The sequence below is a fragment of the Gopherus flavomarginatus genome, chromosome 2 (genome assembly GCF_025201925.1).
Source record: "Gopherus flavomarginatus isolate rGopFla2 chromosome 2, rGopFla2.mat.asm, whole genome shotgun sequence".
NCBI lineage: Eukaryota > Metazoa > Chordata > Testudines > Testudinidae > Gopherus > Gopherus flavomarginatus.
Genome location: NC_066618.1, coordinates 1,115,070 through 1,138,722, shown reverse-complemented (window position 1 = coordinate 1,138,722; position 23,653 = coordinate 1,115,070). Strand labels below are relative to the sequence as shown.

The 23,653-nt window shown below is 57.7% G+C and overlaps 1 protein-coding gene across 4 annotated transcripts in view; it reads left to right on the top strand.

The window, feature by feature from the left end:
• Window positions 1–23,517, top strand: part of NOS3 (nitric oxide synthase 3) — an 82,766-nt gene extending 59,249 nt beyond the window's left edge. The window contains exons 17-26 of one of the 4 annotated variants that reach the window (XM_050942449.1): window positions 9,793–9,925; window positions 11,922–12,000; window positions 12,089–12,276; window positions 13,755–13,936; window positions 15,205–15,415; window positions 21,146–21,233; window positions 21,810–21,931; window positions 22,258–22,406; window positions 22,482–22,676; window positions 23,272–23,517. In XM_050942449.1, the coding sequence (XP_050798406.1) occupies window positions 9,793–9,925; window positions 11,922–12,000; window positions 12,089–12,276; window positions 13,755–13,936; window positions 15,205–15,415; window positions 21,146–21,233; window positions 21,810–21,931; window positions 22,258–22,406; window positions 22,482–22,676; window positions 23,272–23,409 (1,485 nt within the window). In that variant the 3' untranslated portion in view covers window positions 23,410–23,517. Of the gene's footprint in view, window positions 1–9,792; window positions 9,926–11,921; window positions 12,001–12,088; window positions 12,277–13,719; window positions 13,937–15,204; window positions 15,416–21,145; window positions 21,234–21,809; window positions 21,932–22,257; window positions 22,407–22,481; window positions 22,677–23,271 lie in introns of those variants that run through there. The other 3 variants (XM_050942450.1, XM_050942451.1, XR_007772825.1) reach the window with 3 other exon arrangements.
• The last annotated feature ends 136 nt before the right edge of the window (window positions 23,518–23,653 follow it).

Sequence of the window (23,653 nt, the reverse complement as noted above, 5' to 3'; positions counted from 1 at the left end):
CAGGGAATCCGGCGCACCAGGCAGAGGCTGCTAGAGAACTTTTACTGGCCTGGGGTCTTTACCCAGGTCCGACAGTACTGCCAATCCTGTGACCCCTACCAGAGGGTGGGAAAGGCCTGGGACAAGGGGAAAGCAGCTTTGAGGCCTTTACCCATCATAGAAGAACCTTTCCAGAAGGTGGCCATGGACATAGTGGGACCTCTCAGCAAGGCGACCCCGTCGGGGAAGAAATACATCCTGGTGGTGGTAGATTTTGCCACTCACTACCCCGAGGCAGTGGCCTTGTCCTCTGTTGAAGCAGACACCGTGGCAGATGCGCTGCTGACCATTTTCAGCCGGGTGGGGTTCCCCAAGGAAGTCTTAATGGACTAGGGGTCCAACTTCATGTCGGCCCTGCTCCGGTGCTTGTGGGAGAAATGTGGGGTCCAGCACAACTGGGCCTCAGCGTATCACCCCCAGTCCAACGGGCTGGTGGAAAGGTTCAACGGGACGCTGAAGATGATGCTAAAAACATTTACGAACAAGCACCCGCAGGACTGGGACAAGTACTTACCTCACCTGCTATTCGCATACAGGGAGGTACCCCAGGAATCTACTGGGTTTTCACCTTTCGAACTGTTGTATGGAAGGCGGGTAAGGGGCCCCTAGACCTGATGAGGGACGAATGGGAGGGGAAGGCCACTCCCGATGGAGAGTCGGTGGTGGAGTATGTCCTGACCTTCCGGGAAAGACTGGCCGAGCTCATGGGCCTGGCCAGGGAGAATCTGGCCCGAGCCCAGAGGAAGCAGAAGGTCTGGTATGACCGCATGGCACGGGCCAGCGCCTTCGCCACCAGGGATCAGGTGATGGTTCTCATCCCCGTGAGGAAAAACAAACTCCAGGCTGCCTGGGAAGGGCCGTTCAAGGTTGTTAAGCAACTAAATGAGGTAAACTATGTGGTGGAGCTGTCAAACCGGGCACATCACCGCCGGGTGTAGCATGTGAACATGATGAAACCATACTATGACAGGGGGAATGTGGTGTTGGTCGTGTGTGGACATTGGGAGGAGGAGGGAGATGACCCTTTAGTGGATCTATTCCCTGGGACAAAAGCTGGTTCCCCCCGGAGGCGATTCCCCTCTCTGATCAGCTGACCCTGGCCCAGCACGCTGAGATCAGAGGGGTGCTGCATCTATACTGACAGCTGTTTTCCAACCAGCCTGGACACACTAATTTGACTGTCCACAGGGTGGAGACCGGGTCACATCCCCCTATAAGATACCCCCCTTTTCGGGTCACCGGGAAAACTGCCCAGGACCTAGAAAGAGAGGTCAGGGACATGCTGGCTTTGGGGGTGATCCAGCCGTCTTCCAGGCCTTGGGCCTCGCCAGTGGTGCTGGTTCCCAAGAAGGATGGGTCAATCCGGTTCTGTGTAGACTATCGAAAGCTCAATGCCATCACCGTATCCGATGCCTACCCTATGCCCAGGCCTAACGAGCTCTTAGACAAGCTGGGAGATGCTTGGTACCTCACCACCATGGATCTTACAAAGGGCTACTGGCAAGTGCTGCTGGATGCAGATGCCAGGCTGAAATTGGCCTTTATCACCCCTGTGGGGCTCTACGAGTTTCTGACCCTGCCCTTTGGCCTCAAGGGAGCACCGGCCACCTTCCAGCGCCTTGTGGATCAGCTACTGAGGGGGATGGAGAGTTTTACTGTGGCGTATATTGACAACATCTGCATCTTTAGCCAGACCTGGGAGGACCACGTGTCCCAGGTTAAGCAAGTCCTGGACCGACTCCGAAAGGCTGGGTTAACCGTAAAGGCTGAGTAGTGCAAGGTGGGGATGGCTGAAGTATCTTACCTGGGACATCGGGTGGGGAGCGGCTGCCTAAAGCCAGAACCAGCCAAGGTGGACGTGATCAGAGACTGGCCCGCTCCCCAAACCAAAAAGCAGGTCCAGGCCTTTATTGGGATGGCGGGGTACTATCGAAGGTTCATGCCCCACTTTAGCGCCATAGCCGCCCCCCTCACTGAGCTGTGCAAGAAGGGGAAGCCAGACAAGGTGGTCTGGACTGAGCAGTGCCAGGAGGCTCTCCGGGCGCTGAAGGAGGCTCTGGTTAGTGGCCCAGTTCTGGCAAACCCAGATTTTGAAAAGCCCTTTATGGTGTTCACCGACGCCTCAGACACGGGACTGGGGGCAGTGTTAATGCAGGAGGATGAAAAGGGGGAGACACACCCCATCGTGTACCTGAGCAAGAAGTTGCTACCCCGGGAGCAGAACTACGCGGCCATCGAGAAGGAATGCCTGGCCATGGTGTGGGCCCTTAAGAAGCTAGAGCCATATCTCTTCGGGCGACACTTCACCGTGTACACCAACCACTCTCCCCTGACCTGGCTGCACCAGATGAAAGGAGCCAACGCCAAGCTCCTGAGGTGGAGCCTGCTCCTGCAGGACTATGACATGGACGTGGTCCATGTGAAGGGAAGTGCCAACCTGATAGCGGACACGTTGTCCCGGAGAGGGGGCCCTGAACTTCCCCAGGTCACAGGGCAGAGTGACCCCGCTCAGTTTAGTCTCGAAGGGGGGAGAGATGTGATGCCCCCACACTCCATGACATCCATGTTTCCCCTTTGGGAGGTCCCAGGGTGACTCTCTCTCTGCATCATGGCGGGCCTGTCACTTTGGGACTCCTCACCCCCGCCCCCTCGACCAGCTCTTCACAAACTCATCGGCCAGGCGCCCTGCATGTCGCGGGTTCTCTGGCTTTTGGTCCCTCAACCACAGCCTCAGGTCAGATGGGCACCGCTCATACAGTTGCTCCAGTACCAGCAGTTTAACCACATCCCCCTTCGTCTGGGCCCCATCTGCCCACTTGCTGGCGTATCCGTCCATGTGGGCGGCTAGTTGCAGATATGAGACGCTGGAACCTTTCTCGGTACATCTCAGGAGTCAGCCCAAACTCGTGTAGCAGGGCCTTTTTGAATAGCTCATAGTCACCTCTCTCCGCCCCTTCCAGTCAGCGGTACAATGCTATGGCCTTGGGGTCCAGTAAGGGGGTGAGAACCCGGAGCCTGTCCGCAGGATCTACCTGGTGCAGCTTGCAGGCCGTCTCAAAGGCATCCAGGAAGTCATCCATGTCCTCCCCCTCCTTACGCTGGGCCAGGATGCACTTATCAAAGCTCCGCGCAGTCCTGGGCCCCCCCTTGCTCACCGCAGCTGGGGTCCCGCTGCCCCTCAGCCTCGCCAGCTCCAGTTCACGCTGCCTCTGTCTCTCTTTCTCCTCCAGCTCATGCTGTCTCTGTCTCTCTTTCTCCTCCAGTTCCCGCTATCTCTGTTTTCCCGTTCTGCTCGCTCCATCAGTTCCTGCTGCCTCAACTCCAGCTCTTTCAGCCTTATCTCCTCCAAGTCCAGCTGCCTCAACTCCAGCGATGGGGAGCTCCACGGGAGGATCCCCTGCTGGCCGAGGGGGTCACGGTGCCCTCGGTAGCCGCTGGGCTCCTCCCCACCCTTCCCCTAGGCCTAGGAAGGGGGGGTCTCGGGAAGCCCTCGTCCGCTGGCTGACCAGTCCCAGCGGGGACAGACACTGGTGCCTGCGCTGCATCTGCCAGGCTGCTTCCCTCAGAGACAGGGCTCCGTTCATTCATGCGGTCTCCCTGCTCCAGCTGGGCAATCAGCTGGTCCTTGGTGAGCCTCCCCGGGCGCAGCCTCCTCTGCTTGCACAGCTCCAGCAGGTCACACTTGCGCCGCTTGGCATACATCTTCCTGCTGGCCACTCACAGGCCGGGGTGCTCGCCGCTCCCCACGGTTTCCAGGGGGACCCCTAGTGCACCAGCCCTTTGTGAGGTCACCACCTCTCTGCCAGGGTCGAGCTGCAGACTCCTCCGCCCCTGGGACCGCTCGCTGCAATCCCCCGGGGGACCCTGTTACTGCAAAGTCCTTCTCACTGGGCACACACTCCCAGGGGTTAATCACCCCTTCGTTTTACTGCTCCCCAGTCACTTACTGCAGGAAGCGCCGTCCATGGGGTGCAGTAGATCCCACCTCTGCCACCAGTTGTCACGGAGTGTGGGGGAGTCCGGGCCCTGCACTCGTCTTCCTGCGATTCGCCATGACTCTCAGCCAGCCAGCGACGACAGGAAGACAGTCCCAAGCAGGGCTTGTAGGTACAACCAGGACCCCTCAGCCAGGTCCCTCTAGGGGGCAGGGAGCTTAGACCCCAACCTTGGGGTTCCCTGCATTTCACCACCCAGACCAAAACTGAAAAACAAACCCCCCTCTAGCCGTCTCTCTTCCCCTTCCCCCAGCTCCTTCCCTCCTTTTGTCCAGTTTCCCGGGCAAAGGTGTCACCTGGCCCCACCCCCCTCCTGGCTCAGGTAACTCTCAAGTAAAATCATCCCCTACTATCCCATCCCCAATGCAGACAGACAATCCCAGTAAAACTAAACAACATTTCCAGGTCAATCCGCCCCGCTCCCTACTGCATCACAGCTGGGCAGAGGGGGATTAGAGGTGCAGAGGGAGTTGGGGCGCAGGGGGAGTTGGGGTGCATGGGGAGGGAAAGGGCAGGCTCTGGAGTGGGGGATTCGGGTTCCGGGAGATCATAGAATATCAGGGTTGGAAGGGACCTCAGGAGGTATCTAGTCCAACCCCCTGCTCAAAACAGGACCAATCCCCAACGAAATCATCCCAGCCAGGGCTTTGTCAAGCCGAGCCTGAAAAACCTCTAAGGAAGGAGATTCCACCACCTCCCTAGGGAACCCATTCCAGTGCTTCACCACCCTCCTAGTGAAACAGTGTTTCTTGATATCCAACCTAGACCTCCCCCACTGCAACTTGAGACCATTGCTCCTTGTTCTGTCATCTGCCACCACTGAGAACAGTCTAGATCCACCCTCTTTGGAACCCCCTTTCAGGTAGTTGAAAGCAGCTATCCAATCCCCCCTCATTCTCCTCCTCTGCAGACTAAACAATCCCAGTTCCCTCAGCCTCTCCTCGTAGGTCATGTGCTCCAACCCCCTAATCATTTTTAAAAGCAGCAAAGAATCCTGTGGCACCTTATAGACTAACAGACGTTTTGGAGCATGAATTTTCATGGGTGAATATCCACTTCCTCAGATGTGAAAGCTCATACTCCAAAACGTCTGCTAGTCTATAAGATGCCACAGGACTCTTTGCTGCTTTTACAGATCCAGACTAACACGGCTACCCCTCTGATACTGATCATTTCTGTTGCCCTCCACTGGACTCTTTCCAATTTCTCCACATCCTTCTTGTAGTGTGAGGTCCAAAACTGGCCACAGTGCTCCAGATGAGGCCTCACCAATGCTGAATAGAGGGGAATGATCACGTCCCTCTATCTGCTGGCAATGCCCCTACTTACACAGCCCAAAATGCCGTTAGCCTTCTTGGCAACAAGGGGCACACTGTGGACTCATATCCAGCTTCTCATCCACTGTAACCCCCAGGTCCTTTTCTGCAGAACTGCTGCCTAGCCACTCGGTCCCTAGTCTATAGCAGTGCATGGGATTCTTCCATTCTAAGTGCAGGACTCTGCACTTGTCCTTGTTGAACCTCATCAGGTTTCTTTTGGCCCAATTCTCTAATTTGTCTAGGTCCCTCTGTATCCTATCCTAGGGTGACCAGATCACCCAGGTCAAATATCGGGACACGGTGGGGTGCGGGGGGGGGTGGGGGAAGGAGGAGTGAGGGCAGAGGGGAAAAAATGGCGGAAGAGCAAAAAAAAAAATCCCCCACCCCAATTCCTCCTCCCTCCGCAAGTGCTGGAGGGAGGCCCGGGAGACTCAGGGGAGCGCGAGCTCGGGGTGAGTGTGAGTCTGGCCTGACCCCGAGCAGGCAGGACTCGGGCACGGTACCTGGAGGGAGAGTAGGGGGTGGCCTGTGGGGCCAGGCGGTGGCTGTTTTCCCCACCTGGGCACCAGGACTTGGGAGCAGCCGTTGCTGCAGCTCCCACTACCGTGGGGGGAGGAAATGGCTGCTGGCCAAGCTTGGCAGCTGCGGCTCTGGCACCCACGAACCCCCTGAGCCCAGGCCTGCTGCAGGCACCCAGCCAGTTGCGTCTGGGCTGGCTGCCCAGCTGGTGCAATCCCGCGGGCGGCCCCGGAGTGGGAGCAGCAGGCCCCAGCCCCCCCATCCCGCTCGGGTCCCACAGGGGAACGAATGGGGCTGGGCTGCCAATGCCTCCGCTGCGGGATGGCACCAGCTGAGCAGCCAGCCCAGACGCGACTGGCTGGGCGCTCTCGGCGTTCACGCTGGGTCCCCGCAGCAGGCCCGGGCTCAGGGGGTTCGGTCTCGGGCGCCAAAGCCGCAGTCTCCGAGCGCCATGTGCTTGGCCACTTCCTCCCCTGTGGCAGCGGGAGCTGCGGCTGCTCCCGAGTGCCACTGCCCACGTGGGGAGAACAGCCGCCGCCTGGCCCCAAGGGCCGCCCCCTACTCTCCCTCCAGGTACCGCCCCAAGTCCTGCCTGCTCGGGGCCAAGCTGGATTCACACTCACCCCGGCCCTGTGCTCCCCTGCGTCTCCCGGGCACGGCGGGCTTGGCAGGAGGCGGGGGTTTGGGGAGGGAGCCAACAGGGCGGGGATTTGGGGAGGGAGCCAATGGGGGAAGGGGGGACAGAGTCGGGACAGGCGAGGGCGTGAGCCCTTCTGGGCTCCGGAGCCTTTGCTTGTTTGTCCAGGGTCCCGACCTAACATTGGTCAGGACGCGGGACAAACAAGCAAATATCGGGACGTCTGGTCACCCTATCCTATCCCAACCCTCCAGCGTATCTACCACTCCTCCCAGTTTAGTGTCATCTGCAAACTTGCTGAGGGTGCAGTCCACGCCATCCTCCAGAATGTTAATGAAGATATTGAACAAAACCGGCACCAGGACCAACCCTTGGGGCACTTCACTTGATACTGGCTGCCAACTAGACATGGAGCTGTTGATCACTACCCATTGAGCCTGACGATCTAGCCAGCTTTCCATCCACCTTATAGTCCATTCATCCAGCCCATACTTCTCTAACTTGCTGGCAAGAATACTGGAGGAGACCGTATCAAAAGCTTTGCTAAAGTCAAGGAATAACACGTCCACTGCTTTCCCCTCCTCCACAGACCCAGTTATCTCACCATAGAAGGCAGTTAGGTTAGTCAGGCATGACTTGCCCTTGGTGAATCCATGCTGACTGTTCCTGATCACTTTCCTCTCCTCTAAGTGCAGGGACTGAGGTGAGACTGACTGGTGTGTAGTTCCTTGGATCCTCCTCCTTCCCTTTTTTTAAAGATGGGCACTACATTAGCCTTTTTCCAGTCATCTGGGACCTCTCCCATTTGCCATAAGTTTTCAAAGATAATGGCCAATGGCTCTGCAATCACATCCACCAACTCCTTTAGCACCTCAGATGTAGCACATCCGGCCCCATGGACTTGTGCTCATCCAGTTTTTCTAAATGGTCCCAAGCCACTTCTTTCTCCACAGGGGGCTGGTGTAACGAGTCCTCTGCCCGCTCCTCTTCCTGGGGCCCACTGGCTGCCCCAATAAAGCACAGAGAGGCTTCTCCTTCTGCAGCACCTGTGGCTTTATTTATACATATTCTCCCACCACCAGTGATATATTATATACAGAGCAGGCCTTACAGTCTCCTCTTCTGCACAGAGCCTGCCCTCAGCCTGGAGACTGACCTTCCCCTGGCCATTCCATTGTTTTCTGGCTGCCAGCCAGCCTTTATAGCTCTTGAACCCTCAGGCAGCAGGTGCAGCCAGTTCTAAAGGCCCGGCACCAGACTTCTCCCCAGCCCCAATCTATTTCCCCTGATTGGGGCTGGCTGAGCAGGGGCTAATTAGATGCTTTTGCACCAGCACCCTGCTACAGCTGGTCACCTCCTCCCCATGCTCTGCTGCCTAGTGCAGCAGTCTGGGAGTTGACCTTGTTTGTGAAGACTGAGGCAAAAAAATCATGGAGTACATTCAGCAAAGAATCCTGTGGCACCTTATAGACTAACAGACGTTTTGGAGCATGAGCTTTCGTGGGTGAATACCCACTTCCTCAGATGCATGAGTACATTAGCTTTTTCCACATCCTCTGTCACTAGGTTGCCTCCCTCATTCAGTGAGGGGCCCACACTTTCCTTGACTTTCTTCTTGTTGCTAACAGACCTGAAGAAACCCTTCTTGTTACTCTTAACATCTCTTGCTAGCTGCAACTCCAAGTGTGATTTGGCCTTCCTGATTTCACTCATACATTCCTGAGCAATATTTTTATACTCCTCCCTGGTCATTTGTCCAATCTTCCTCTTCTTGTAAGCTGCTTTTTTGCGTTTAAGATCAGCAAGGATTTCACTGTTAAGCCAAACTGGTCGCCTGCAATATTTATTATTCTTCCTACACATCAGGCTTTTTTTCCTGCAACCTCAGTAAGGATTCTTTAAAATACAGCCAGCTCTCCTGGACTCCTTTTCCCCTCATGTTATTTTCCCAGGGGATCCTGCCCATCAGCTCCCTGAGGGAGTCAAAGTCCAGGGTCCGTATTCTGCGGCTCTCCTTTCTTCCTTGTGTCAGGATCCTGAACTCAACCATCTCATGGTCACTGCCTCCCAGGTTCCCATCCACTTTTGCTTCCCCTACTAACTCTTCTCTGTTTGTGAGCAGCAGGTCAAGAAGAGCTCTGCCCCTAGTTGGTTCTTCCAGCACTTGGACCAGGAAATTGTCCCCTACACTTTCCAAAAGCTTCCTGGATTGTCTGTGCACCACTGTATTGCTCTCCCAGCAGATATCAGGGTGATTTAATCAGGGTGATTAAAGTCTCCCATGAGAACCAGGGCCTGTGATCTAGTAACTTCTGCTAGCTGCCGGAAGAAAGCCTCATCCCCCTGGTCTGGTGGGCTATAGCAAACTCCCACCACGACATCACCCTTGTTGCTCACACTTCTAAACTTAATCCAGAGACTCTCAGGTTTTTCTGCAGTTTCACACCAGAGCTTTTAGCAGTCATACTCTCTCTTACATACAATGCAACTCCCCCACCTTTTCTGCCCTGTCTGTCCTTCCTGAACAGTTTATATCCATCCATGACAGCACTCCAGTCATGTGAGTTATCCCACCAAGTCTCTGGTATTCCAATCACATCATAGTTCCTTGACTGTGCCAGGACTTCCAGTTCTCCCTGCTTGTTTCCCAGGCTTCTTGCATTTGTGTGTAGGCACTTAAGATAACTCGCTGATTGTCCCACTTTCTCGGTCTGAGACAGGAGTCCTCCCCTCTTGCACTCTCCTGCTCGTGCTTCCTCCCGGTATCCCATTTCCCCACTTACCTCAGGGCTTTGGTCTCCTTCCCCCGGTGAACCTAGTTTAAAGCCTCCTCACTAGGTTAGCCAGCCTGCTTGCGAAGATGCTCTCCCCTCTCTTCGTTAGGTGGAGCCCGTCTCTGCCTAGCACTCCTCCTTCTTGGAACACCATCCCATGGTCGAAGAATCCAAAGCCTTCTCTGTGACACCACCTGCGTAGCCATTCATTGACTTCCACAATTCGACGGTCTCTACCCAGGCCTTTTCCCTGCACAGAGAGGATGGACGAGAACACGAGATGAGGGTGGCACAGGACCAGGAGGGGTGGGGCGTGGGTGAGAGTAATGGGGTCTCCTCCCCCCCGGTAGAAGGAAAAGCACCGCCTTGCTGTGCAGTCGGCTCAGGTCCCACTGGCAGCCGGCTGCCCCCAGGGGTGGTATTGGGGTTCTGGGCCCCCCACAGCAGGGCCTGAGGGTTGTGAAGTCAGAGATCTGGGCTCCCAGTGATCCCCCACCCCCCCCCCACAGGCCGCCTGCGACACCTTCTGCGTTGGGGACGACGCTGAGGAGGCCGCCAGGGAGATTTTCACCACCCGGCGAAGCTGGAAGCGCCAGAAGTACCAGCTGAGCGTCCATGCCAACCCCCCGGACATGCTTACAGGTACCTGCCAGCCAGTCCCCTTGCACCCTGCAGGGAGTGCTAGCTTGGGGGTGAGCGATCACCAGCGGGGCATGACCCCTCGTGCGACGGTGCAGTCACAGAGGCCCGTGCAATGCTGGCTGCAGGGCCCGGGCAGGGAGGTGCTTTTCCCCCGGCCTGGCCCTGGTGCCACCTGTCCAGAAGGAGGTTGATAAATTGGGGGGGGGTCGGCGCAGAAAGCGACCGAGGGGCTGGGGACCTGCCGGCGCTGGACTCCAGGAAGGGAGCTCGTCTGGTTAGTGTCTTCCAGCCATGCTTCAGGGGTGAAGGGATCAGAGTGTGAGGGCCTGGCTCAGTGCTGCTGGAAGGTCTCTGTGGAGCAGCTCTGTCCCGCCAGCATAACTCACCCAGTGAGAGCGGGGGCAAGGCCGGGGGAGACCCAGCGCCGACCTAGCGCTGTGCACACCAGCACGGCTGTCGGGGACACATCACTCGGGGGAGTCACATCCCAGCCGACCACAGTGCTTGGGCGGATGTGGCCGGGGCGCCCACACGGGGCACAGATCCAGCACCGGCTCCACGCTGGAGCAGCAGATGGTCCAAGAGGAGCCAGTGGCCAGAAGCTGAAACCAGACAAAGCCAGGCACTGGGTGTCACGGACTCACCGGTTGTGCCCACTCGTGGCCCCATGCGGTCCGTGGGGGGGGGTGCCCCTTTCAGTGCGACAGCCCTTCTCGGGGGTCCACCCTCTCTCGGGGTCCGGCCCCTCCACCTCCTGGAGCCGCACCTCTCTGAGCCTCAGCACGTCTCTCTCTCACCATGGGCCCCTCAGGGAGTCCACACGCTCTGGACCCCCCGGGCCTCCTCACCCCCGAAGGGGTTGATGCCCCCTGTTCTCTAGCCTGGAGTGACTCTCAGCCAGCTTAACACAGGAGGGTTTATTGAGCGTCTGAACCCAGCACAGGAAACTCTCCGGCCTCAGGCCTGGCCTCCCTCAGCCCAGCACATCCCAGTCTCCCTGCAGCCAGGTGGGCTCTGCCTGCTCCCCCTCTCCAGCCCAGAGCCCCCCTGCTTCCCAGCTGGACATCTGATACCCCTGGCCCCAAGCCCCCTCTGTCCATTGTCTTCTCTCCAGGTAATTGGGTCGCCTGGGCCTCCTCTCCCCTCTTCTGTCCTCTGGCCCCTCGGGGGCTCGAACCAGCTGGTCAGGTCACCGGGGTCCTTTCCCCGCAGCCCATTGTCCTTCCACTGGCCAGAACCGGCTGCGACTCCTGAGCTGAGTCTCCGGGTCACCAGGTCACCAGTCGCTGGGGTCTCCATCCTCCCGGCCATCGGCCGGGGTCCCAAATCCCCTCTCTGGTCCTGTGTACCAACAAACTACCTCTCCCCTCGTTAACCAGTAACACCCGGGGACACTGAGTCCCACCCACTCTGCATGCAACCCACTGGAAAACATGGAAAAAACCAAGAAACCCCCCACTTTGTCACACTGGGGCGCGTTGTTAGCACCGAGGGGCGTTGGATGGAACCAGGCTCGGGCTGGATTCTCCGTCACCACCGGTCTTCAGTCCGGCTCGGCCGTTTGCTCGAAGCACGGCTCTGGGAGTCACTGGTCCCTGGCCAGTGTTACGCAGGGTCAGGCTGGCTGGACACACTGGGGCCTGCTGGCCATGACATCCATGGATCTGAGAGAGGCTGGGGCTGGGGGCTGGGAGCCCCCGCCCCCCCGGACCCCCTGCTGTGAGAGTTCAGGGTGGGAGTAGCCGGGAGCCCCCCGTCCGGACCCCCTTCTGGAGAGGCTGGGGCTGAAGTAGCCGGGAGCCCCCACCCCCGCCGGGACCCCCTGCTGCAAGAGGCCAGGGTGGGAGTAGCCGGGAGCCCCTCCCCTCTTGCCCGGACCCTCTGATGGGAGGGGCAGAGGCTGGAGTCAGCAGTAGCCCCACCCCCAGCCCCTCCCCACAGCGCCCCCTGCTGGGGGCTGGCCCCCACTGACCCCCTGGCTGTGCTTGCTTGGCAGGTTTATCCCAGGTGCACAAGCGCAGGGTGTTTCCCTGCCGTGTCCTTTCCGTGCAGAACCTGCAGAGCAAGGAGTCCAGGTGAGACCCCGCCGGGCCGCCCTGCCTGGCGCTGGGAGCCCCCCGCCCCTGGCGCTGGGGCCTGCTCTGACGCCTCCCTCCCTCCCAGCCGCTCCACCCTCCTGGTGCGCCTGGACACGGCCGGGCAGCCGGAGCTGCAGTACCTGCCCGGGGACCATGTGGGCATCTTCCCCGCCAACCGCCCGGAGCTGGTGCAGGAGCTGCTGGAGCGCGTGGAGGACCCACCCCCTGATGAGGAGCCCGTGGCCGTGGAGTTCCTGGAGAAGGCAACCAGTGGTGAGAGGCCAGGGGCTCCTCCCCAGAGCCAGCGCTGGGGGCAGGGAACCTGGTGCTAGTGCCTGGGGGATCTCATGGGGGGTTCTGTGGGGGACCCTGGTGCTAGTGCCTGGGGGATACCATGGTGGGTTATGTGGGGAGGGCAGTGCCAGTGCCTGGGGGGTCCCATAGGGGTCTGGGGGGATCCTGGTGCTAGTGCCTGTGGGGTCCCATGGGGGTCTGGGGGGACCCTGGTGCTAGTGCCTAGGGGATCCCATGGGGGGTTCTGGGGGGGCAGTGCCAGTGCCTGGGAGGTCCCATGGGGGTCTGGGGGGATCCTGGTGCTAGTGCCTGTGGGGTCCCATGGGGGTCTGGGGGGGGTGCCAGTGTCTGGGGGGTCCCATGGGGGTCTGGGGGGATCCTGGTGCTAGTGCCTGTGGGATCCCATGGGGGTCTGAGGGGACCCTGGTGCTAGTGCCTGGGGGATTCCATGGGAGGTTCTGTGGGGGGGGGAGGGCGGTGCTAGTGCCTGTGGGGTTCCATGGGGGTCTGGGGGGATCCTGGTGCTAGTGACTGAGGGATCCCATGGGGGGTTCTGTGGGGGTGGTGCCAGTGTCTGGGGGGTCCCAGGGGGGTCTGGGGGGATCCTGGGGGGATCCCGGTGCTAGCGACGGGGATCCCATGGGGGGTTCTGTGGGGGGGCAGTGCCAGTGCCTGGGGGGTCCCATAGGGATCTGGGGGGATCCTAGTGCTAGCGACTGGGGGATGCCATGGGGGGTTCTGTGGGGGGGGTGCCAGTGTCTGGGGGGTCCCATGGGGATCTGGGGGGATCCTGGTGCTAGCAACTGGGGGGTCCCATGGGGGCCTGGGGGGATCCTGGTGCTAGTGCCTGGGGGATCCCATGGGGGGTTCTGTGGGGGGGGTGCCAGTGTCTGGGGCGTCCCATGGGGATCTAGGGGGATCCTGGTGCTAGCGACTGGGGGGTCCCATGGGGGTCTGGGGGGATCCTGCTGCTAGTGCCTGGGGGGTCCCATGGGGGTCTGGGGGGAATCAGGAAGCTAGGACCCCCTTTTGCTCAGACGCTCTGTGTTGCTTCCTCCAAAACGACTCTGTGGTTGGGCACGTGGGGGGCCGCCCCCGATGGCAGCAGAGCTCGGGCTCCATCATGGACCCCCCAGGTCTGGTCTGTGCCCAGCCTGTCACAGCCCTTGGGAGTGACCCCTTAGCAGGCCAGGACCAGGGACCCCCAGTTCCCTATGGCAGCCCTGTGACCTCCACACTCTGGGACAGGGCCTCCGGCCCCTGTGCCCCATCTCGCTCCGTGCTCCTGGCCGGGGCCTGCGGGAGGCTGTGCACACCCCTCCTGCCTCCTGCTGAGCACCTAGGGGGTAGCCACACAAAGAAAAGAGGGAAACTGAGGCATGGCTAGAGGTCCTATCCCAGACTACGTTCACTGCGTCACAGGGCAGACATTCCCCCCTTCCCCGGTCTCTCTGCAGGTGGGTGTGCCAGCCCCAAAGCCAGCGGGGTGCCCCTCGGCCGCCTGCCGCCCTGCACCCTGCGCCAGGCCCTCACCTTCTTCCTGGACATCACCACCCCGCCCAGCCCCCAGCTCCTGCAGCTGCTAGCCACGCTGGCCGAGGACGCCGCTGAGCGGGAGCAGCTGCAGCGGCTCAGCCAGGTGCGAGGGGCCTCCGGGGGGCGCTGTCTGGGGCACCGCTGGGGGAGCAGCCTGGGCAGTGGCCATGCGCTGGGTGGGGGTGGCCACGGGGCCAGCCAGGCCCAGCACGGGGGGTGAGGGAGGGTCCGCAGGCTCCCAGCCCAGCGCCGGGGATGGGGCTAGCATTGAGGGGAGCCTGTCATTGGGGGCAGGGGGAGGTAGTGTTGGGAAGGTGGGAGGCAGCATGGGGGATGGGGCGAGCATGGGAGGGGCTGTGGGGGGCTTGGTGGTTGAGGCTCGGGGGAGGGGCTGTGAGGGGCTCGGTGGGTCCCAGCCTGGCTGTGGTTGGGGCTCGGGGGAGGGAGAGCGTGGGGGGCTCAGGGGTCCCAGCCCGGCTGTGGTTGAGGCTCGGGAGAGGGGCTGTGGGGGGCTCGGTGGGTCCCAGCCTGGCTGTGGTTGGGGCTCGGGAGAGGGGCTGTGGGGGGCTCGGTGGGTCCCAGCCTGGCTGTGGTTGGGGCTCGGGGGAAGGGCTGTGAGGGGCTCGGTGGGTCCCAGCCTGGCTGTGGTTGGGGCTCAGAGGAGGGGTTGTGGGGGGCTCGGTGGGTCCCAGCCTGGCTGTGGTTGGGGCTCGGGGGAGGGAGAGCGTGGGGGGCTCAGGGGTCCCAGCCCGGCTGTGGTTGGGGCTCGGGGGAGGGGCTGTGGGGGGCTCGGTGGGTCCCAGCCTGGCTGTGGTTGGGGCTCGGAGGAGGGGTTGTGGGGGGCTCGGTGGGTCCCAGCCTGGCTGTGGTTGGGGCTCGGAGGAGGGGTTGTGGGGGGCTCGGTGGGTCCCAGCCTGGCTGTGGTTGGGGCTCGGGGGAGGGAGAGCGTGGGGGGCTCAGGGGTCCCAGCCCGGCTGTGGTTGGGGCTCGGGGGAGGGGCTGTGGGGGGCTCGGTGGGTCCCAGCCTGGCTGTGGTTGGGGCTCGGAGGAGGGGTTGTGGGGGGCTCGGTGGGTCCCAGCCTGGCTGTGGTTGGGGCTCGGGGGAGGGGCTGTGCGGGGCTTGGTGGGTCCCAGCCTGGCTGTGGTTGGGGCTCGGAGGAGGGGTTGTGGGGGGCTCGGTGGGTCCCAGCCTGGCTGTGGTTGGGGCTCGGAGGAGGGGTTGTGGGGGGCTCGGTGGGTCCCAGCCTGGCTGTGGTTGGGGCTCGGGGGAGGGAGAGCGTGGGGGGCTCAGGGGTCCCAGCCCGGCTGTGGTTGGGGCTCGGGGGAGGGGCTGTGGGGGGCTCGGTGGGTCCCAGCTGGCTGCCGTTGCAGGATGCCCAGCAATACGAGGAGTGGAAGTGGTTCCGGTGCCCCACGCTGGGCCAGGTGCTGGAGCAGTTCCCCTCGGTGGCGTTGCCCGCCTCCCTGCTGCTCACCCAGCTGCCCCTGCTGCAGCCACGTTACTACTCGGTCAGCTCCGCGCCCGGCGCCAACCCCGGCCAGATCCACCTCACCGTGGCCGTGCTGGCCTACCGCAGCCAGGGTGAGTGACCCCCCCTTTCCCCCGCAGCCAGGGTGAGTGACCCCCCCCTTTCCCCCAGCCAGGGTGAGCGACCTCCCCTTCCCCCTTCCCCCCCAGATATGATGAGCAACCCCCTGTGACAGCTTCCCCCTGGCGTGTCCCCTCGAACTGGGGTACTACTGAGCCCCCTGACCCGCTAGTCTTGGCTCCCTTTGCACTGTATTGCTGTAACCAGCCTGCCAAGCCCTGTGCCAGGCTCTAGAACACATGCAGGTAGAGACACACCCAGCTGCAGTTATATACACACCGGTTCTTTAACCAGCCCCTGCATGGGAAATAAGGCACCTCCCAGTTACTAAGGCACGGACCCACCTCCTGAGTGTAAACCCACAATTATATCATCTTGCGCTGCCCAGAGATCTGTACAGCGTAAGCTCATGAAAGTCAATGTGGAGAGGAATATACACAGCTTTCTGCCCCAAGTTATGATTTCTACACACTAGTTTTAGACAAAACAAAAACAAGTTTATTAACTACAAAAGATAGATTGTAAATGATTATAAGGGATAGCAAAGAGATCAAAGCAGGTTACCTAGCAAACAAACAAAAACACAGAAACCTGTGGAACAAGGATAATCAATGGGACACAGTAATACCAAGATACAAAATATATCGGAAGCACAGAACAGGCCATGCTGGTGCGGGGGTGGCACTACACATGAAAGCGTAGAATCAAAAGAAGTAAAAATCGTCAATGAACCAAACTGTACCATAGAATCTCTAGGATAGCAATTCCATGCTCTAATAAGAAGAATAGACCGGTAGGGCTATATTACCGACCACCTGACCAGGATGGTGATAGTGACTGTGAAATGCTCAGGGAGATTAGAGAGGCTATTAAAATAAAAAACTCAATAACAATAAGGGGGGATTTCAGTTATCCTCATATTGACTGGGTACATGTCACCTCAGGGCAGGATGCAGAGATAAAGTTTGTTGACAGCTTAAATGACTCCTTCTTGGAGCAGCCAGTCCTGGAACCCCCCAGAGGAGAGGCAATTCTTGATTTAGTCCTAAGTGGAGCACAGGATCGGGTCCAAGAGGTGAATGTAGCTGGACCCCTTGGTAATAGTGACCATAGTATAACTAAATTTAACATCCCTGTGCCAGGAAAAACACCACAGCAGCCCAACACTTTAGCATTTAATTTCAGAAAGGGGAACTACACAAAAATGAGGTTTGTTAAACAGAAATTAAAGGGTTACAGCGCCAAAAGTGAAATCCTTGCAAGCTGCATGGAAACTTTTTAAACACATCATAATAGAGCCTCAGCTTTAATGTATACCTCAATTTAAAAAACATTGTAAGAGAACTAAAAAGAGCCACGGTGGTTAAACAACAAAGTAAAAGAAGCTGTGAGAGGCAAAAAGGCATTTTTAAAAAAGTGGAAGTTAAATCCTATTGAGGAAAATAGAAAGGAGCATAAACACTGGCAAATGAAGTGTAGAAATATAATTAGGAAGGCCAAAAAAGAATTTGAAAAATAACTAGTTAAAGACTCAAAAAGTAATAGTAATTTTTTTTAAGTACATCAGAAGCAAGAAGCCTGCTAAACAACCAGTGGGGCCACTGGATGATTGAGATGCTAAAGGAGCACTCAAGGACGACAAGGCCATAAGAACATAAGAACGGTCGTACCGGGTCAGACCAAAGGTCCACCTAGCCCAGTATCCTGTCTACTGACAGTGGCCAATGCCAGGTGCCCCAGAGGGAATGAACCTAACAGGTAATGATCAAGTGATCTCTCTCCTACTGTCCATCACCACCCTCTGACAAACATGGCTAGGGACACCATTCCTTACCCAGCCTGGCTAATAGCCATTTATGGACTTAACCTCCATGCATTTATCCAGTTCTCTTTTAAACGCTGTTATAGTCCCAGCCTTCACTACCTCCTCAGGTGAGGAGTTCCACAGGTTTACTATGCGCTGCGTGAAGAAGAACTTCCTTGTATTTGTTCTAAACCTGCTGCCTGCCAGTTTAATTTGGTGACCCCTAGTTCTTGTATTATGGGAACAAGTAAATAACTTTTCCTTATCCACTTTCTCCACATCACTCATGATTTTATAGACCTCTATCATATCCCCACTTAGTCTCCTCTTTTCCAAGCTGAAAACTCCTAGCCTTTTTAATCTCTCCTCATATGGGACCCTCTCCAAACCCCTAATCATTTTAGTTGCCCTTCTCTGAACCTTTTCTAGTGCTAGAATATCTTTTTGGAGATGAGGAGACCACATCTGTACACAGTATTCGAGATGTGGGTGTCCCATGGATTTATATAAGGGCATTAAGATATTCTCCGTCTTATTCTCTATCCTCTTTTTAATGACTCCTAACATCCTGTTTGCTTTTTTGACTGTCGCTGCATACTGCGTGGACATCTTCAGAGAACTGTCCACGATGACTCCAAGATCTTTTTCCTGACTTGTTGTAGCTAAATTAGGCCCCATCATATTGTATTGCATTGCCATTGCCATTGCAGAAAAACTAAATTAATTCTTTGCATCAGTCTTCACAGCTGAGGATGTGAGGGTGATTCCCAAACCTGAGCCATTCTTTTTAGGTGACAAATCTGAGGGACTGTCCCAGACTGAGGTGTCATTAGAGGAGGTTTTGGAACCAATTGATAAATTAAACAGCAATAAGTCACCTGGATTAAATGGGATTCACTCAAGAGTTCTGAAGGAACTCAAATGTGAAATTGCAGAACTACTAATTGTAGTCTGTAACCTATCATTTAAATCAGCTTCTGTACCAGATGACTGGAGAATAGGTAACGTGATGCCAATTTTCAAAAAGGGCTCCAGAGGTGATCCAGGCAATTACAGACCAGTAAGTCTGACTTGAGTACCGGGCAAATTGGTTGAAACAATAGTAAAGAACAGAATTGTCAGACAAAGAGATGAACATAACTTGTTGGGCAAGAGTCAACATGGTTTTTGTAAAGGGAAATCAAGCCTCGCCAATCTACTAGAATTCTTTGAGGGGGTCAACAAGCATGTGGACAAGGGGGATCCAGCGGATATAGTTGTAATGAAGCTGCCTCTGGTGGGACACAACTGAGAGTATCAATTCAGAACAAATTGCTCAGAGCAGGGCAGTTATAGCCCCAGGCTGGTGGTTTTCCACCTCTAAGGCACCAAACCAGCCAGACAAAGAGGACTTTGGTCCCACCCCACCGGCTAACCACAAGTCACACAAGCAATTCCCTTAGACACTCCAGTTTCCCAGTATCACCACCAGTCCCACCCGTCCTGGGGATGACTGGTTATGAAAACCAATTCCGCAGTAAAAGAAAACAGGTTCTCTCGATCCCAAAGGACCAAGCTCCAGACCCAGGTCAATATACAAATCAGATCTTACCCACAAATCACGCTGTTGCCAATCCTTTAGAATCTAAAATCTAAAGGTTTATTCATAAAAGGAAGAAATATAGATGAGAGCTAGAATTGGTTACATGGAATCAATTACATACAGCAATGGCAAAGTTCTTGGTTCAGGCTTGTAGCAGTGATAGAATAAACTGCAAGTTCAAATCAAGTCTCTGGAACATCCCCAGCTGGGATGGGTCATTCAGGTCCCTCACCAAAGGCTCTTAAGCAAAGTAAGCTGTCGTGGGATAAGAGGGAAGGTTCTCCCAGGAACTGGTAACTGGTTAAAAGACAGGAAACAAAGGGTAGGAATAAATGGTCAGTTTTCAGAATGGAGAGAGGTAAATAGAGGTGTCCCTGTGGCGTCAGTACTGGGCTCAGTCCTATTCAACATATTCATAAAGGATCTGGAAAAAGGGGTAAACAGTGAGGTGGCAAAATTTGCAGATGATACAAAACTACTCAAGATAGTTAAGTCCCAGGCAGACTCCACCCAGACACAAAAACTGGGTGACTGGGCAACAAAATGGCAGATGAAATTCAATGTTGATCAATGCAAAGTAATGCACATTGGAAAACGCAATCCCAACTATACATATACAATGATGGGATCTAAATTAGCTGTTACCACTCCAGAAAGATCTTGGAGTCATTGTGGATAGTTCTCTGAAAACATCCACCCAATGTGCAGAGACAGTCAGAAAAGCGAACAGAATGTTGGGAAGCATTAAGAAAGGGATAGATAATAAGACAGTAAATATCATATTGCCGCTATATAAATCCATGGTATGTGCACACCTTGAATACTGCGTGCGGATGTGGTTGCCCCATCTCAAAAAAGATATATTGGCATTGGAAAAGGTTCAGAAAAGGACAACAAAAATGATTAGGGGTATGGAATGGCTGCCGCATGAGGACAGATTAATAAGACTGGGACTTTTCAGCTCGGAAAACAGATGACTATAAAATCATGATTGGTGTGGAGAAAGTAAATAGGGAAGTGTTATTTACTCCTCATAACACAAGAACTAGGGGCCACCAAATGAAATTAATGGGCAGCAGGTTTTAAAACAAAAAAAAGGAAGTATTTTTTCACACAACGCACAGTCAACCCATGGAACTCCTTGCCAGGGGATGTTGTGAAGTCCAAGACTATAACAGGGTTCAAAAAAGAACTAGGTAAGTCCATGGAGGATAGGTCCATCAGTGGCTATTAGACAGGACGGGCAGGGGTGGTGTCCCTGGCCTCTGTTTGCCAGAAGCTGGAAATGGGCACAGGGGATGGATCACTTGATGATTCCCTGTTCTGTTCATTCCCTCTGGGGCACCTGGCACTGGCCACTGTCAGAGAGGATACTGGGCTACATGGACCTTGGTCTGACCGTGTATGGCCGTTCTTAAGCTTAATATGCTAGATAGATTGGATATGAGTAGCAGATTCTCACCCTAAGAGATGATACAGGCAGGCTGCAGATTCTTAGGGGGCAAATTGCACTTGCTCACAGCTTGGAATCCCCAGGTGTTCCATGCACAGGCTACAAATCCCTCTCGCCAGGGTCCAGCCCTTCCCCCCAGTTCAGTCCTTGTACCTCAGGTGTTTCCCAGAGTCTCTTTGGGCAGGGAGTCAGTGACAACCCCGATTATGTCACTCCCCTTATGTAGCTTCTGCATAGGGCTGGAACCCTGTTTCAAAGTCTGGTTCCCGCGCCAGTCAGTGGAAAAGCACTGACATCCCAAGATGGAGTCCTGCACCAGGTGACTTCATCACATGATCCTGTAGTTCTAGCAGCCATAAGTCAGAGGCTGTTTAGAGCCACTGATCTAGATTGACTGCATTCTGCCTACCAGTGGGCATGCCCCGGGTGTTAACACATTTCTCAAACAGATACAGAGTCAATATTCCTAACTTCAGATACAAAAGCGCTACAATCACACAACTAGGATAATCACATTCAGTAAATCAGAACCATTTCACTGATCTCTCACATGAAAATACATCATAGTTATGCCTTGAATATTACACCGCCTTCCCCCTCAGCCAAGGGAGCAGGCCCACACAGCCAGGGGGTGACCCTGGCAAGAGTGAGCAACACCCTGCACAGCCAGAGTGAGTGATACTCCCACAGCCAGGGCAACCCCACAGTGAGGTGAGCAGCCCAGCTCTTCCCCACCGCCCCGGGGAGATAGAGCCTGAGACGAGGGGGGATGGGGGAGGGTATCTGAGGGGACATGGGAGGGCACTGAGTGGAAGGAGAGAGGGTATCGGGGGCAGGTGCCATCCCCATGAGGCTTCTGAGCACCCTGCCCCTCTTCCCCGCAGACGGCCAGGGGCCCCTGCACTTCGGCGTCTGTTCCACTTGGCTGGCCCAGCTTCAGGAGGGGCACATGGTGCCCACCTTCATCAGAGGGTAAGGGGGGCCAGGACCCTGCCCCGGGGCACAGAGCCTGGATGGAGGCTGGGACCCTACCCGCATGCTCCCTCCAGGCCCTACAGCTCCCAGCATGCCCTGCTCCCCTCTGAGCCCCATTTACCCCATAGGGACTACAGCTCCTAGCATGCACTGCTCCCCTCTGAGCCCCATTTACCCCACAGGCCCTACAGCTCCCAGCATGCCCTGCTCCCCTCTGAGCCCCATTTACCCCACAGGGACTACAGCTCCCAGCCTGCCCTGCTCCCCTCTGAGCCCCATTTACCCCATAGGGACTACAGTGCCCAGCATGCCCTGCTCCCCTTTGAGCCCCATTTACACCACAGGCCCTACAGCTCCCAGCATGCCCTGCTCCCCTCTGAGCCCCATTTACCCCACAGACCCTACAGCTCCCAGCATGCCCTGCTCCACCCCTAGTCTGGGGACCGTTCCCCTTCCCCTTCCCCCTGTCTGTTGCCATAGCCCTGCCCCGAGGCCCCTGCAGTGCACTGGCTGTGGGCGGAGCTGGGTGCCCAACCCGGTGCCACGCCCCAGACACCATCACTCCCCACACAGGGCCCCGTCCTTCCGGCTCCCGCAGGACCCCAGCGCCCCCTGCATCCTGGTGGGTCCAGGCACCGGCATCGCCCCCTTCCGGGGGTTCTGGCAGCAGCGGCTGCACGACATGGAGACGGAAGGTCAGACGGGCTGGGGGGCACGGCTGGGGGGCTGTGGGACCTGGATTGGGCAGGGGGTCTAGGGGTCCCTAGGGCTCATGGCATGGGAAGGTTGGGAGTCTCGGGGCTGGGCCTGGGGTTGGGGGGTTGTGTGCCTCCACACACCTGGATTGGGTTGCGGGGCTGGGGGTCCCTAGGGATCTTGGTCGGGGAGTCCTGGTGCACCTTCCCGAGGGGCACTGGGAGGGCCAGGTGTGTCCAGGAGGGGTCTCAGCAGGGCCGGGGCAGGGGAAGGTTCCCGGAGCTGGGGGGCCAGCGCTGCCCCTAACCCTGTCCCTGCCCTCCAGGCCTCCGGGTGGGCGAGATGATCCTGGTATTTGGCTGCCGCTGTGCCCGCCTTGACCACCTCTACCAGCAGGAGGCGCTGGAGGCCCAGCAGAAGGGGGCACTGAGCCGGGTGCTGACAGCCTTCTCCAGGGACCCCGACATCCCCAAGGTAACGGGGGCTGCATCCAGGGGGCTGGCTGGGGTGGGCCAGGACGGCTGACAGTGATGCTCTGTCCTGCCCCAGGCCTACGTGCAGGACATCCTGCGGACGCAGCTGGCAGACGACGTGTACCAGGTGCTGTGCCAGCGCGGAGGCCACCTCTACGTCTGTGGGGATGTCACCATGGCCACCGGTGTCCTGCAGACGGTGCAGCAGATCCTGGCCCAGGAGGGAGGCATGACGCTGGCCGAGGCTGGAGACTTAATCAGCGAACTCCGGGTACGGGGTGGGGGAGCAGCTCCAGCTGGCGGCATGGGGACGCGGGGAGCCTGGGCTAGCAGGGGGCTGTGGGTTGGGAGTGAGGGGCACTGGCACAGCTGGGGGTGTGGGGACTCCAGGGCTGGGATAGGGGCTGCAGGTTGGGACTGAGGTGCTGGCAGAGCTGGGGGACCCCAGGGCTGGGATAGAGGCTGAGGGGTGGGACTGAGGCGTGCCGGCAGAGCTGGGGGGCAGGGGACCCCAGGGCTGGGATAGGGCTGTGGGTCGGGACTGAGGGGTGTTGGCAGAGGTGGGGGACCCCAGGGCTGGGATAGGGGCTGTGGGGTGGGACTGAGGAGTGCCAGCAGAGCTGGGGGGCAGGGGGACCCCAGGGCTGGGATAGAGGCTGTGGGTCAGGACTGAGGGGTGCCAGCAGAGCTGGAGGACCCCAGGGCTAGGATAGAGGCTGAGGGGTGGGACTGAGACGTGCCAGCAGAGCTGGGGGGCAGGGGACCCCAGGGCTCAGATAGGGGTGCGGGTCAGGACTGAGGGCAGGCCAGACTTGCAGGGCTCCCTGGATAACGTTCTCGCTGCCCTGTCCGGCACTCCCTCACAGCGGGTCTCTCCCCAGGACCAGAACCGCTACCACGAGGACATCTTCGGCCTGACATTCCGCACGCAGGAGGTGGCCTCGCGGATCCGCTCTCAGTCCTTCTCGGCGCAGGCACGGAGCCTGCTTGACCCTGCCCCCTGAGTGGCCCCTGGCTCCTCGGCCCATGGGGGTGGGGGCACGGCCCTTTGCCCCATTGCTGCTGCTTCCCTGCCCTCTGGAGCCCCTCAATAAAGCATTTAGTTTTGGTAATTGTAGTTTCATTTCCCACGATGCGGCAGCGACTGGGGGGCAGCCCTGTGTCGGGGTGGCCTCGCGCACCCCCATGGAGGGCAGAGCCCCACATTCAGACTCTGCCAGCCCTGCCGGCTGGGGGTCCGAGGCCCAC